The sequence below is a fragment of the Netta rufina genome (genome assembly GCF_964035555.1).
Source record: "Netta rufina genome assembly, chromosome: 17".
Taxonomy (NCBI): Eukaryota; Metazoa; Chordata; class Aves; order Anseriformes; family Anatidae; genus Netta; species Netta rufina.
Genome location: NC_140141.1, coordinates 6,726,835 through 6,738,895, shown reverse-complemented (window position 1 = coordinate 6,738,895; position 12,061 = coordinate 6,726,835). Strand labels below are relative to the sequence as shown.

The window sequence follows — 12,061 nt, the reverse complement described above, 5'->3', positions numbered from 1 at the left end:
CAAAAAGACATTGTCATTTCCTACACGCAGGTCACAGATTCCGATCCTTGGGTGTCTCTGGAGTGCTGTGTGATCTTTATCCCGGCTCACTCTTTCCCTGTTTCCTTGAGACCTCCCCTGCTGGACCCAGGAGCTTTTCAGGTGGGCCGCGATTGAACCAGCCACCAGCACAGCCACGAGCACCACAGCGCCCGTCCCCTCACTGGTCCTTGCGTACTGAGACACTGGCACATGTCATGGCACAGTGCAGCCCCCAGGGAGGGCTCCTTCTGGGGTCAGTGTGCCCACACCCCTCTGTCCAGCACCCAGATCCTGGGGTAATCCAGCCCCAGCTCTCAGGAGCCCTGCAGAGGAGAGGTGGGTGAGCCCAGGAGCAGGATGCACCTTTAGTATTCCTGTAAGCCAACCCGCCCCTCTAAAATCCACTGACACCACGGGGCACAGAGCACTGGAAAGCTGGGACTGATTTCACTTATTTTCCTCTCAGTTTCATGACATCTCTTTCAGTTTCTCTGTTCCCGTGATGCTCTCACGGCTTGCCCACCAGCCTCCTCCTCTCTGTCGGCTCAGCGTCTCGCCACAAGCGCTCGTTGGGAAAGAAGGAACAGGATGGGCTTAGCCCCATTTTGCTGCAAGCAACAGCAAAATCTGTTCCTACCCAGATGAGCGAGTGAAGCAGCGAGGTGTGTTCAATGAACAGCCAAGGCACAAAGGGGAACACCCAGAGCCTCAACCACAACACGCCTGAGGTTTGTTTTTTTAGTTACGAGCTGGAGCCTCTTTTGTTTATCAGTTTCAGCCCCAGAAGCCTTCTCACCTTATATGATTTTTCAGGCCAGTACGTTAGCTCAATTTCAAATCCCGCAGAGCTCAGAAAAGGCTGAAGGGCAGTTTTTACCAGCTCTTCTTGCAAAAAAAGGGAGATGCAGATCTTTGGGTATCCTTTGGCAGAACGATAGCCTACCTCTCGGGCAGGTGCCTACCAACTCCCGGTCGGCTTCCAAACAATCCGAAACGCCTCCCTTCCGGAGCTCACGGCTTTCAGATCCCCAGTCACCACCGGGCTGTCCTCCCCTGCTTTCACTGCCTCTGCGAGCCTCTGCTCAGCCCCATCAGGATGAGTGCCACAGGCAGCAGGACCCGATGCAGCACCCAGGGGTGCCAGCTGCCCTGGGTGGGCAGGGCGAGCTCCCACCTGCACAGTTCCCGTTCCCGTTTAGTTCCCGTTCACAGGAGGCACAGACCCGTCCCAGCACCCCTCGAGGAGCTCCGGGGGGGGTCCCCGGGGGGCTTCCCCCGCCGCCACCGCTCACCTTTCATCAGCTCCACGTGCTTGAACTCGAAGGGGATGTTGTTGGTGCGGGCGAAGATGTAGAGCGCCCGGCAGGGCTGCGAGAGCAGGTCCAGGTACAGCTCCAGCCCCATGCTGCTGCTGCCGCTCCCTCCTCCGCCGGCACAGCTCGGCTCGGCTCGGCACGGCCCTGCTCGGCCTCAGAGCCCCCGCCCCGTTAGCGCCCGGCCCCACCCCGCAGGGCCGAGCCGAGCCCAGGGGCGTGCTGCGGGGCGGGCTCTCGCCCCCTGCCATTAGAAGCGCCCCGGGTGTAGTGTCAGCAGAAACCCGTGCGAAGCGGTGCACGGGGACACGGCCCGGTGGGCGGCATTGGCTGTAGGGGGGCGGTTGGAGCAGATGATCGCTGAGGTCTCTTCCAACCTTAACGATTCTGTGATTCTACTGCCGTCCATCAACACATGAGGACGAGGAAACAAAGCCAGGAGCAAGCAGGATCGGTGCCCCTGAAGCAAAGCCCCACGCGTGTGCCCAGAGGAGCTCACAGCGCTGGTTTTACTCTCCTGCTCCACCATCCATGCTAAGCAAAACCAGCGTGACAGTGAGAGGAGGGCACTCACAGCAGGAAGGCAGAGGCTGGCTTCACTTTTACAATCCCACCTTTACAGTACGCAGCCACCTCTCCTGCCATCCAAACCCCAATCTTTCCAGCACCTTCCCCTTCCTTTCTCTCCCTTAATGTATTGCTAACACCGCTGTACAATTATTTTGTTTCACAAAATAGCAAGGCAGTGCTGGAACACTTCCTGCTGAAGGTCTTCAAGGGTGGTTGGAGGCTACAGCTGTGTGGCAGTTCTAAGCCTTCTGCCTGGGGCAGCTAAAAATACCTGTGGCATGTGTCAAATACAGACTTATGGCTCCTACTGTTAGTAGTTGACTGCAGACATTGGACATTTTACCCTGCATTAATAGTAGCCTCATATGAAACAGCATCTGCTGCTACCACTGCCCCCAAATGGAACAATGCAGGCAAGGAAACACCAAAGGCACAGGACTGCACAACCAAAAACCCCCTCAGTGCGATTTCCACCCCTGTACCCAGGAATCTTTAACAGACACAGAATGTTTTAAAAAATATTTATATAGTATTTATTTAAAAGTTCCAGGCCCTTCAGCCTAGAACAGCTCTTCAAACAGTACTCTGTTATAGACACTGCACAGGTTTTTATGCTTTCATGCACTTGCAGATACCGCTCCTTGCGCAGTAAAGAACCGAGACCTGGCCCAGTTCAGAGGCAAGGAGGGCACAGTTCAGACCTTTGGTGACCAGCAGTTCCCTCAGCCCAAATTCAGAACGGTGTAGAGCTCCTTGCTGGTTTTACATATGCCAGGAGGGTATGATGCAAAACCCTTTTCAAAGCAACATTTTTTTCTTTTTTGAAAACCAGTAAATGAACTGTGTTACCTGCGCCCCTGAAACAGAAACAAGGTCTGTAACAGCTGACTTAAGATATGATAAGTTTGAGGAGACAACCCTTGAGCTCAGGAACCGTATCTCTGTGTTACGGTGCTAGGTAGTAGAGTCCAGCTCAGCAGCTTCATTCAATCTCCTTGCATTCATTCAGGCTCGTTTCTGTGCTTGCTCCCCCTATTCAAAATTAAAGTTGAGAAGGTGACTGAAGATGCTCCTGTCTCAGGGTCACACAGAAGGGACTTCAGGGAGCAAAGGGACAATTTAATGATCTTTTCTGCCCAGTTCTCTGACATTCCTAATCTGCAACTCAAAATCATAGTTTCTCAAGGACAGGTGTTTATCAAGAGTCCTCAAAGTAGAGAGCAGAATACTTCCCCACACCACACAGCACAACAATGTCCATTATGGATCTCTAGTCCACCAATCTGACAAGTTAAATGCTATCCTGCTTCTGTCTGAAAGCTCTCAAACTTCCTAATGGTGTGGAAGGGATGTGGATAAAAGGAAAATGGAAGGGTCTGTGGATAAAGCTTTCCTGGCTTGATACACCCAACTTGAGCATGGCTGTGAGTCTGCATGGTTGTAAATCTTAAAACTCTGGAATGACATAAGGCAACTCAATCTCTCCATTTTGTTTGCTTGCCTCTGGGTAGCTGCCAAAACCCAAGCTCAAGAGATAAAGAGAAAGCCAACAGAGTAAAGGGAACACCACAAATACTGTCTACCCTTCTAACAGAAAACCTTCCTCTCCTCCCAACCCTTCCCAAGTACTTCAATTCTGATGCACACAAAAAAACTTTCTTCATACTGATACAGAAACAGCTCAGTTAAAGAGGTTTCTGGACTCTGATACTTGTGCTCGTCATGAGTTGCAATGAACCGTGTAAGCTGTAGTTTGATTTTTAAAATCTTCTTTCCTGTTCCAGTTACCTTGACTGTCTTCTCAAGCTTAGACAGAGCTTCCTCATATTGCTGCACCAACGGCGTTAATAACTTGCCCTTCACCAAGTGCTTCTTTATGTCTGGGATGCCAGCATCTTTCAACATCCGCAGAAACCTGCGTTCCTGTGCAACAAAACAGATACAATAGAAGAAGAAATGAAAGTAACTCCCCTTCACTGGAGTTGAGAAACCCCATTGCCTATCAGCTAGAAAATGAGCACATTTTGGAACATGCTGCCTAGTCAGGGAATAACTGAATAGGAATTTCCAAGTACAAAACTCAGCTGACTGGAGAAGGTGGAAATTAGTATGACCCTTATCTTCCTTACTCTCCTCTCTATGCTTCCTTTTCAAATGAATTTTACACCAATGACATACCTGAATTCTAAGGACCATGCTGAAAGCTAAGCCAACGTTTCCTGCACGAGCCGTTCTTCCAACCCTGAAATCAAAAAAAAGGAGCATCAAGTCAGTTTAGCCACATAGCTGCTGCCACTATCAGCTTCAAAAGTCTGATTATGAAATTCTCCACATGTAAGGAAAGTATGATTCTAAGTTTTCACGTCTAACACAGCAGGACTAGCCACATATTACAAAGGATGAGCATTTCCAGGGCTCATTTACAGCTCCAGAGCCTCTGCGGTCTTCTAAGCATCTGGAAACTCAACTTGGTGCTGTCCAGGACAATATTTCTAACTCCTGTAAAATACATTTTGTATAACAGGGTTATATAAAAGTTCTAGTTCTCTATGCTAGTTCTAGTTCTATTCTATTTGTCTATTCTAGTTCTCTACAAAAGCTAGTTCTCTATTTTAATACTATATTGCTCTGGCAATGCTTGGGATTAAATTCTGATTAAAAAAGCTATTTGCATATTGAAGTTAAAAAAAATAAATCAAAAGCTAATAAACACCTTTTAAGTGCATGTTACTTATGCTATGTATTTCAAAGAAAGCCAAGCTCAAATACCTTCCTTTTGTTCCTGGTTGTCTTACCTACCGGTGAATGTATGTCCTGATGAACTGAGGTGCGTCATAGTTTATCACACAATTCACTCCTTTAATGTCAATCCCTCGAGCAGTGGCATCTGTGCTGATTAACCTGGTTTTAAATACATGAAGTCATTTTCAGGTAACCCCTCTTGCACTACACACACAAAAAACAACTGAACACAGCACAACTCTTGCTAATCTCTGCTCAAACTGGGTAGCCGGCTTCTGGCCTCTGAACAGGAAAACAACACTATAAATCACTCCCTTAGATCAGACAGCTAATAACGCCATTTACATAAGTTCCACTGCAGCTGTACATGAAAAGCTGCTTGGTGTTTCCAGGTTCTCCAAGCACACAACACTGATCCCAGTGTACCGGAAGCTAAAAACATGTAAACCACCTGAAAAATTCTTAAATGTGCTGTGTGCATTCAGTAAGGTGTGAAATTCCGGTAGTAAAGGAAAAATTTAAACATATAGGGTTTGGACAAAAAGAAAATCCAGAAAATAATATTTACCTTCTTCTCAGGGACATCTTATAGCTGCAATCCCATATGGTTACCAAAATCACAAAGTAAATAAAAAAAATGAATAGAAGTAAAACTGTCTGCCAGTCTGGTTGGGAGTTTCTGTGTTAGGAAGCCCTAGTACTATATGTAGTTCTAGCAGTAACATCTATTTTCTTCCAGTAAGCACAAGATCCCCCTAACCACAGACAGTAAAGCTAGGATTTTTCAGAACTGTATGTACATTTTGGGCAACAACATGAGAAAGCAGATACATTTACTACTTGTTATGAAATAACACAACAGGCCAGTTTACATGCAGGTGTAAACAGTTCATAAGTCAGAAGACCAAAGTCCCACACCCATTTTTTAAATTGTTTCCTACATGCTCTGTTTTACAGTGGCCCTTGTTTAAGTATCTTCTTGATTCTAACTAGCTTTTCACACTAGAAATAATCTATATTTGAAGACATGCAGGAAACTTATTTAAGATACTCACAGTTGTATCTTTCCTTGTTCAAATTCTTTTATGGTTCTCTGTCTCTCACTGGGGGGTAACCGGGAAGAAAATTCAGCCACAGTGATTCCACCAAAGGCTTGAATCAGCAGGAACAATCTGTAGGCAAACAGCATAGAAACGGTCACTTCATTACCTAACTCTGTCACATCACTACAGTAGGTATGTGCCAAGTGATCTCATTAACGTGTTCATTCACCTGTGGGACGCCTCCCTGGAGTTGGTAAAACACAACACCCGGGTAAACTTCATTGTCAGCATGAAGTGCAAGAGGAGCAAAGGCTTGGAATTCAGGTTACAAGGCACGTAACATTGCTGCAGTCAGCAGGGAAGAAATTCAGAGACAAAAATTACTTCCTCCAGGCTACCTCCACTGAAACCCACCAGCTGTCTGTGACCTACACAGGCTTGGATGTTTTGCAACTGATAGTAACAAAACCAGACCCCACAATGTCACTGCTCTTAGAACAAGTCACAGCAACGGGCTGGGAGAACACAACACAAGGTAGAGGTGCAAGAACAGTGTTGTTGGAGTGATCTCACTTCTTTGTGGCAAGCAACAACACGCACTGCCTTGTCTACTGGGTGACCTGTAACCACATGCCTTGAAATGCATGTGATACATATGTACGTAAAGTACAGTTGAAAGGTACTAATGCATTATTACTCCATATCTCCACTCCCTATTGATAGCAAATTTAATTCTGCATGAAGACAAGTTGAATTCTGAAGAATTCTAATCCTAATCAAATGAATGCTTTTCCGTTTGCTCATTACTCAGCAAAGGCAGAGCTCTCTGGGTCATAAATACTGTCAAAGCCACTTTCTCCCAGTACCTCTGTAACACAAGGCATCATATGAAAGCTGTATTAATATATAGGCTACAAACATTTTTCCAGAGTTAAACTGATCTTCTAGTATAACTTACTCAAGCACCTTGTTTCTTTCAACAGCTACCAAGTAAAGTTACTTTCATGGTTACAAGAGAATTAATGTTATACCGATAGCCCCTCAGGAAGTGTGTATTTCTCTTCAGCATCTTGTTCAGTCTCTGTTCCATTTCTGAGTGTTTTTTTCTCAGAATATACAGACGTGAAGAGGCGAGGCTGGAATAAGCCCAACTGCTGCAGTTTCTCTGGGTCCTGGGTCAGCGTGGCTGAAAACAGCAGTTTCTGTAAAGGTATCTGAGGATAGCAGCAGCTGAAATAAATAGTACAGAGAAACTGAGCTTTGAGGTTAGGGCAAAGGACTTCCTCCAGAAGTACTTTTAGGTGATGTTACAAGGGAAGCCATTAACTCTTTTTGATGCTCTTCTGCTCTGGGCCTTTCCAGTGGGTTTTTTTCTACCCTTATTTTATAGAGGAGTTCACAGGTGGAACTGGATCAGCATTCTCAACTCAGCTGCACAACACACATCGGTCACCCTTGCCCCCATCCTAGTTGCTTCCTTCCTTGGTTGCTGATCTGTTTCTGACACATCTCTATCCTGCTATTTGAAAACAGCAGCTGCAGACACACAGTTCTAGCGTTTTCCTTCAAATTCATTACTCAGCTTGCCAGAGGGCATTGCTATAGATAATGTGCAAATTATTCAAACACTTGCAATATTTGTGGGTTCTTTTGATGCTGCTTTAGTCTAGTTAAGAAAAGCTCGAAGAATACAGTACGGAGATTTCAGTCTAAAAGACATCCTTTAATACCAGCTGTTTACTGCCTGCTTTTTAGAGCTCTAAAGAAGTAGCTGCCTTAATTTGGCAGACATTTCTCTGAATAAGTAAGCTTTGGGAGCGCCTGTGAGTGTGCTATGAAGCAGGCATCTGAGTGCTGGCATCCACGCAAACGGTTCAAAGAAAAGCATTTTGAAACTTACCTTGCTGCTGTTACAGGCCCTGGTTTGGTCCTCTGGAAAAGCATATTGGAGCCAGAGTCATTTTCTACTTGGAAAGCAGCTTTGACAACTTGGTTCAGCCAATTCTGGTGCATGTCATCAATCATACGGTCAGCTTCATCTATGATCTGAATTCACAAAGACAAAAAACATTGCTTGTTTAATACTGTCTTGTGATTAGGCAGCTTGTATTTCTCTTTTGTAACTGTAACAGTGAGCGAGAATGCAAGATGTATAGAAGCTTCTACTCCACATAATTTCTTTCCTTGCCTGTTGTTCCTCAATTGAAGGCAGAAATTTCTACCTCCAAACTTTTCCTTTTGTTTCAGTTGCTTCGTAGCCAAACCAACACTCAAACTATACAAATTCATTTGCATTTAAATACAATTGATGCCTTTGCATAAAAGATAAAAATCACCTTTAACCAAAATAGGATGGCAGCTCTGTCTAGGCACAGACTCCAATACAGTGGAAGCTACTACAGTTTGATAATTTACCCTGTTTTTTGACTGATATGGCTTCACTCCAAATTTGTGTCTGCACAAAGGTAAGACAGAAGGGGAAGTGTGCGGATGCCTGGGTGTCACAAGTTGGAATAAAACTTCTCATCGTGACACAGCTGCCTGAGCAATCTGAAGCAAGGACCAAGTCCACAAAACAGTTCCAACAGAGACGTATTTATGGACCATGAAAGAACAAAGCAGGAAGATCCAATGGACCTCGCGCTAAGGTTGGACATCTGTGGAGCTGACTCACCAGGAAGCGAAGCTGCGTCAGGTTGAACCCTGGGGTCTTGCTAATGTGGTCTGCGAGCCGCCCCGGCGTAGCCACAATGATATCAGCAAGGCTGCAGTAGCCTGTCACTCTGAAAGAACAAGCAGCTCATCACTACGTTTCTCCCTACGCTGTAAGGCATATAAAAGAGATCCTTGGTCAAAAGACCTTAAGATTTTCCCATTATTCTTTTAATTTAACTGAGAAATAATAAAATTCAAACACAGTTTACCAGCACACAAAGACAATGCTGGACACTAAGCACTATTCTCCATCGTACTACCTGTTTAAACAGAAAGTGACATTATTCATTGCCCTGAAGAAAAAGCCTAATAACTGCAGCAAACCCCCTAACAGTCATTTGTACCTGTGGGCACAAGGTAAACGTTTGCATTCTACTCAGCTGGTGAACAACCCCAAAAATCTAAAAACACAACAACCACAAAGAGGGGTAGTAGCAGGCACTTTGTCAAAAACATGTAGGTTCATGTGTCTACCACATGAACCTACTATCAAAAATCATTACTGCATGATGGTGTGATGCAATAAGCGCCATTTTGACCTCTGCTCACCAAGATTAAATAGCTTACAATCCCCACAAACCTTATCAAAAGAGCATTTAACCTACTTTTTCTGGACAAGCATCTCCTGTTCCTTTGCAAAAGATTTCTGGCCAGTAATTGAAACGACCTTCAGACCTGTCCCATCAGTGTAAATGTTGAACACTTTACTCACCTGCAAAGAGATGTGCTTTGTTAGCCACAACAAAATCAGTGAAAGTAATACTTCATTAATAACATCAAACCCACTGACAGCGTGTTCAAACTGCATCCCTGAACAGCCAGACAAAATATTCCCTGCACCAGCCCTTCCCTCAGCCCAGTTCTCAGTGAAAAGCTGAAGAGCTAAGTTATATACCTGTTGTGCCAGTTCCTTGGTGGGCAGAACAACCAGAGCTCGTACTTGGCAAACTACTCGATCTAGCAGAACCTGCCAAAACAGAGGCCAAATAAGTCCCTGAAAGCCATGGGGTGAAAAGGAGCTTCTTGTATCTAAGCTAGTGAGAAGAGATGGCTGTGACACTTTCCAGAGTTCTATGCTTCCATTTTACTCCCCTCCATACTCCCAACTCCTCATGCTATGCCTGTTGTCTGCAAAAAGGAGTAGGATGCTGCGGTGAAGAATACTCCTCCTACAGCTCCTTCAGAAAGCTCTGAGCAAAATATCTATTTGCATCCACAAATTCCTTGGCTTTCTAACCCACTTCTAAGTTCAGGACGGGGTTGATTTTGTTCAAGCAAAACATTTGCCCTATGTTTTGCTGGGGGTAAACTCACCTGTACTATTGGTATGACAAAGGACAGGGTTTTACCGCTGCCAGTAGGTGCCGAGACACAGATGTCTTTGGGGCGGTATCCTCCCTGCCCCATCAAATACCCATTGGACGCACTCTGCAGAACAGCAGGAATCACCTCTGCCTGAACTGAACAAAAATGGGAATGAACATTACCTACAGAGTTAATGAATGGGATTAAGACTCATCTAGGAAAGCAGTGTTTCATACAATGAATCTATTTCCCTATCTGTGCTGTTGCTGCGACAGACATAAGAGAGAAAGAAGAAAAACCATCTTAGTAGAGATGCTATCTGTTTTTTCCCTGGTTCTTTTTCATTCATGGGCTTAGCACTGAACACAGAGATTTCCCGCTCCAAGAATTCAGCTATTTCTAGCACTCAGCATAGATGTTACTGTGTTAAATATTGTTTTCAACTCATACATGTCTTGTCGTCGTGTTAGGGTGACACTGGGCAGATTTAAAACCCATGAATGCTTGTCTGTTAGCATCCTTTTTTTGGAGTACAAACTACACCTATAAAAACACATACTATGCAACAGAGCAATGAAGCAACATCTGCCAAGGAGAAAAATGAACACCTCCTGTAGGCTTTGAAGTCATTCAAGTTTGCTGCTCCCTTTAACTCCTTTTAATGAGTTGAACAGGTTCCCAGATTGGTCCAGTTAGTACCAGAGATTGTGGAAGGCAAAGAAATAAAGCACGTGCATAGAACTAAGGGGGAAAAAATGTGAGGATACAGGCAAGATCAGTCTCCTGTGGGTGCTGTGAGCTGTTACTTCAAAAGACATCTTTTGTGACGCTGCATTTATGACTAGATATACCAAATTTTATTACTCTCCCTACCTAAGTCTTTGACAATAAAGTGTTAAAACTAGTATCATCATTTCAGTGCATTAAGTTTGGTTTTGTGCTATATTTTATTTCACTGAACACATGATATATGCAGCAACAGATTCAGGAACTACGGAAGTGAATTCAGAAAGAAAGAAAGAGCACTATCAAGGTACCTGGAAAAAAGGACTCTATCCCATTCATTTGTAGCTTTTTCAATAGCTTTGGATGAATTCCTGGGACATCCCCCACTGGAATCAGGTTCTCTTTGATACGTTTTTGCAGTAATTTGGGTTGAGCGAGCCACTGTGGTAAAAAGGGCTGAACCTGAAGTGGAGGAAAGAGAGTCACAAAGTGTTTCTGCCATCAAATGAGCAATACCATACATCAAAATAAGCTGGTAAGATGCCTGTTTATACCCAACCATCATCAAAATTCAGTCAAGCTAGTTACCTTCTGCACAGGCTTTCTGTCATAGTCTCCAAGAACCACCAAGCTGGAAGGTGGCGGAGTTGCTTCTTCCCCCGAGGCTGCTACAGGCAGCTCCTCCTTTGTGCTTTGGTTTCCTTCAGCTCCTTTGCTGCGTGCTTTTTTGCTTTCAGCTCCCTCAGTTTCATCATTCCTCTTCTTCCTTTTAGATTTATTTTTAAGATTTCTTCTGTCTTCCTGTTGTTTAATATCTTCTTCAGAATCTAGATAACACAAATACAAAGCTGCAGGTCAGAGCGTGCTTCAAAAACGTGATACAGGAAACATTTTACACCACAGAATGTAGTCAGCAATGTGCAAGCTCATCCTTCCTCTTAAATCCAAGTGCAAGAGCTAAACGTTGTGGTGGTGGTATAGAGACGGTGGAATACTAAGCTGACACACATTGCCCTTATGCTAAATTCACCCCCAAAGCTTGTAGCATAGGGCTTCAGAAAGAGAACTTTCCTCTCAAATAAACCCAGCGAGGTACTCAAAGGGCACCTCACACCTATCTTTTGGCTGAGAACCGCCGCCCCATCGCGCCAGGCCTCCCCAGCCCCTCTCACCACCGCCTGCTCCACGTCCCTCGGCGGGCGCTGCTCCTCCATCCTCCTCCTCCTCCTCCTCCTCGCTGCCTCCTGCTGCCCGCTCCGCAGCCTCCCGCCGCTCCCCCCGCCGCCTTCCCCGCCGCTCGCTCCCCGGGCTCGGGGCCTCGCCGCCCGCCGCGGGCTCCCCGCCGGCTCCCCGGGGCCTCTCGTCCCGCTGCCGCCTCAGCTGCCGGGCCCTCGCCTGCTCGCGCAGCCGCTCCAGCAGGACCCGGGCCCGCTCCTGCGCCTCGGCCCCGGCCTCCTCCTCTTCCTCCTCCGCGGCGTACCTGAAACAGCCGAGAACGAACGCGTCAGGCCCGGCCCCCGCCCGCCACAGCCCGGCTCTCAGCCGCCCGCCGGCCCCGGGCACCTGGTGATGGCGAACAGCGCCATGGCGGTGGCACCCAGCGCCACAAGATGGCGTCACGGCGCC

At 46.1% G+C, this 12,061-nt stretch overlaps 2 protein-coding genes and 1 long non-coding RNA gene across 4 annotated transcripts in view; 1 reads left to right on the top strand and 2 right to left on the bottom strand.

Moving 5' to 3' along the window:
• The window catches only part of LOC311215774 (glutathione S-transferase theta-1-like), a 6,255-nt gene extending 3,942 nt beyond the window's left edge, over positions 1-2,313 (bottom strand). The window contains exon 1 of the mRNA XM_084297118.1: positions 1,314-2,313. Within this exon, the coding sequence (XP_084153244.1) occupies positions 1,314-1,425 (112 nt within the window). The 5' untranslated portion in view covers positions 1,426-2,313. The remainder of the gene's footprint in view (positions 1-1,313) is intronic.
• LOC311215775 overlaps positions 1-3,829 on the top strand; it is a 12,587-nt gene extending 8,758 nt beyond the window's left edge. The window contains exon 3 of the long non-coding RNA XR_014618917.1: positions 3,689-3,829. This is a non-coding gene — a long non-coding RNA (uncharacterized lncRNA). The remainder of the gene's footprint in view (positions 1-3,688) is intronic.
• On the bottom strand, positions 2,414-12,061 carry DDX51 (DEAD-box helicase 51). 2 transcript variants are annotated; one of them, XM_084297116.1, is made up of 16 exons: positions 11,999-12,061; positions 11,608-11,915; positions 11,024-11,262; positions 10,747-10,897; positions 9,719-9,864; positions 9,300-9,371; positions 9,010-9,116; positions 8,364-8,472; positions 7,590-7,735; positions 6,721-6,919; positions 5,919-6,034; positions 5,702-5,818; positions 4,704-4,805; positions 4,083-4,146; positions 3,693-3,827; positions 2,414-2,936 (listed from the first exon to the last, which is right to left on the bottom strand). In XM_084297116.1, exons 1-16 carry the CDS (start codon positions 12,019-12,021, stop codon positions 2,910-2,912), a joined length of 2,061 nt encoding a protein of 686 aa, XP_084153242.1. In that variant the 5' UTR covers positions 12,022-12,061; the 3' UTR covers positions 2,414-2,909. The 2 variants fall into 2 exon arrangements, with proteins under 2 accessions (XP_084153242.1, XP_084153241.1); XM_084297115.1 differs by having other exon boundaries at positions 3,693-4,146.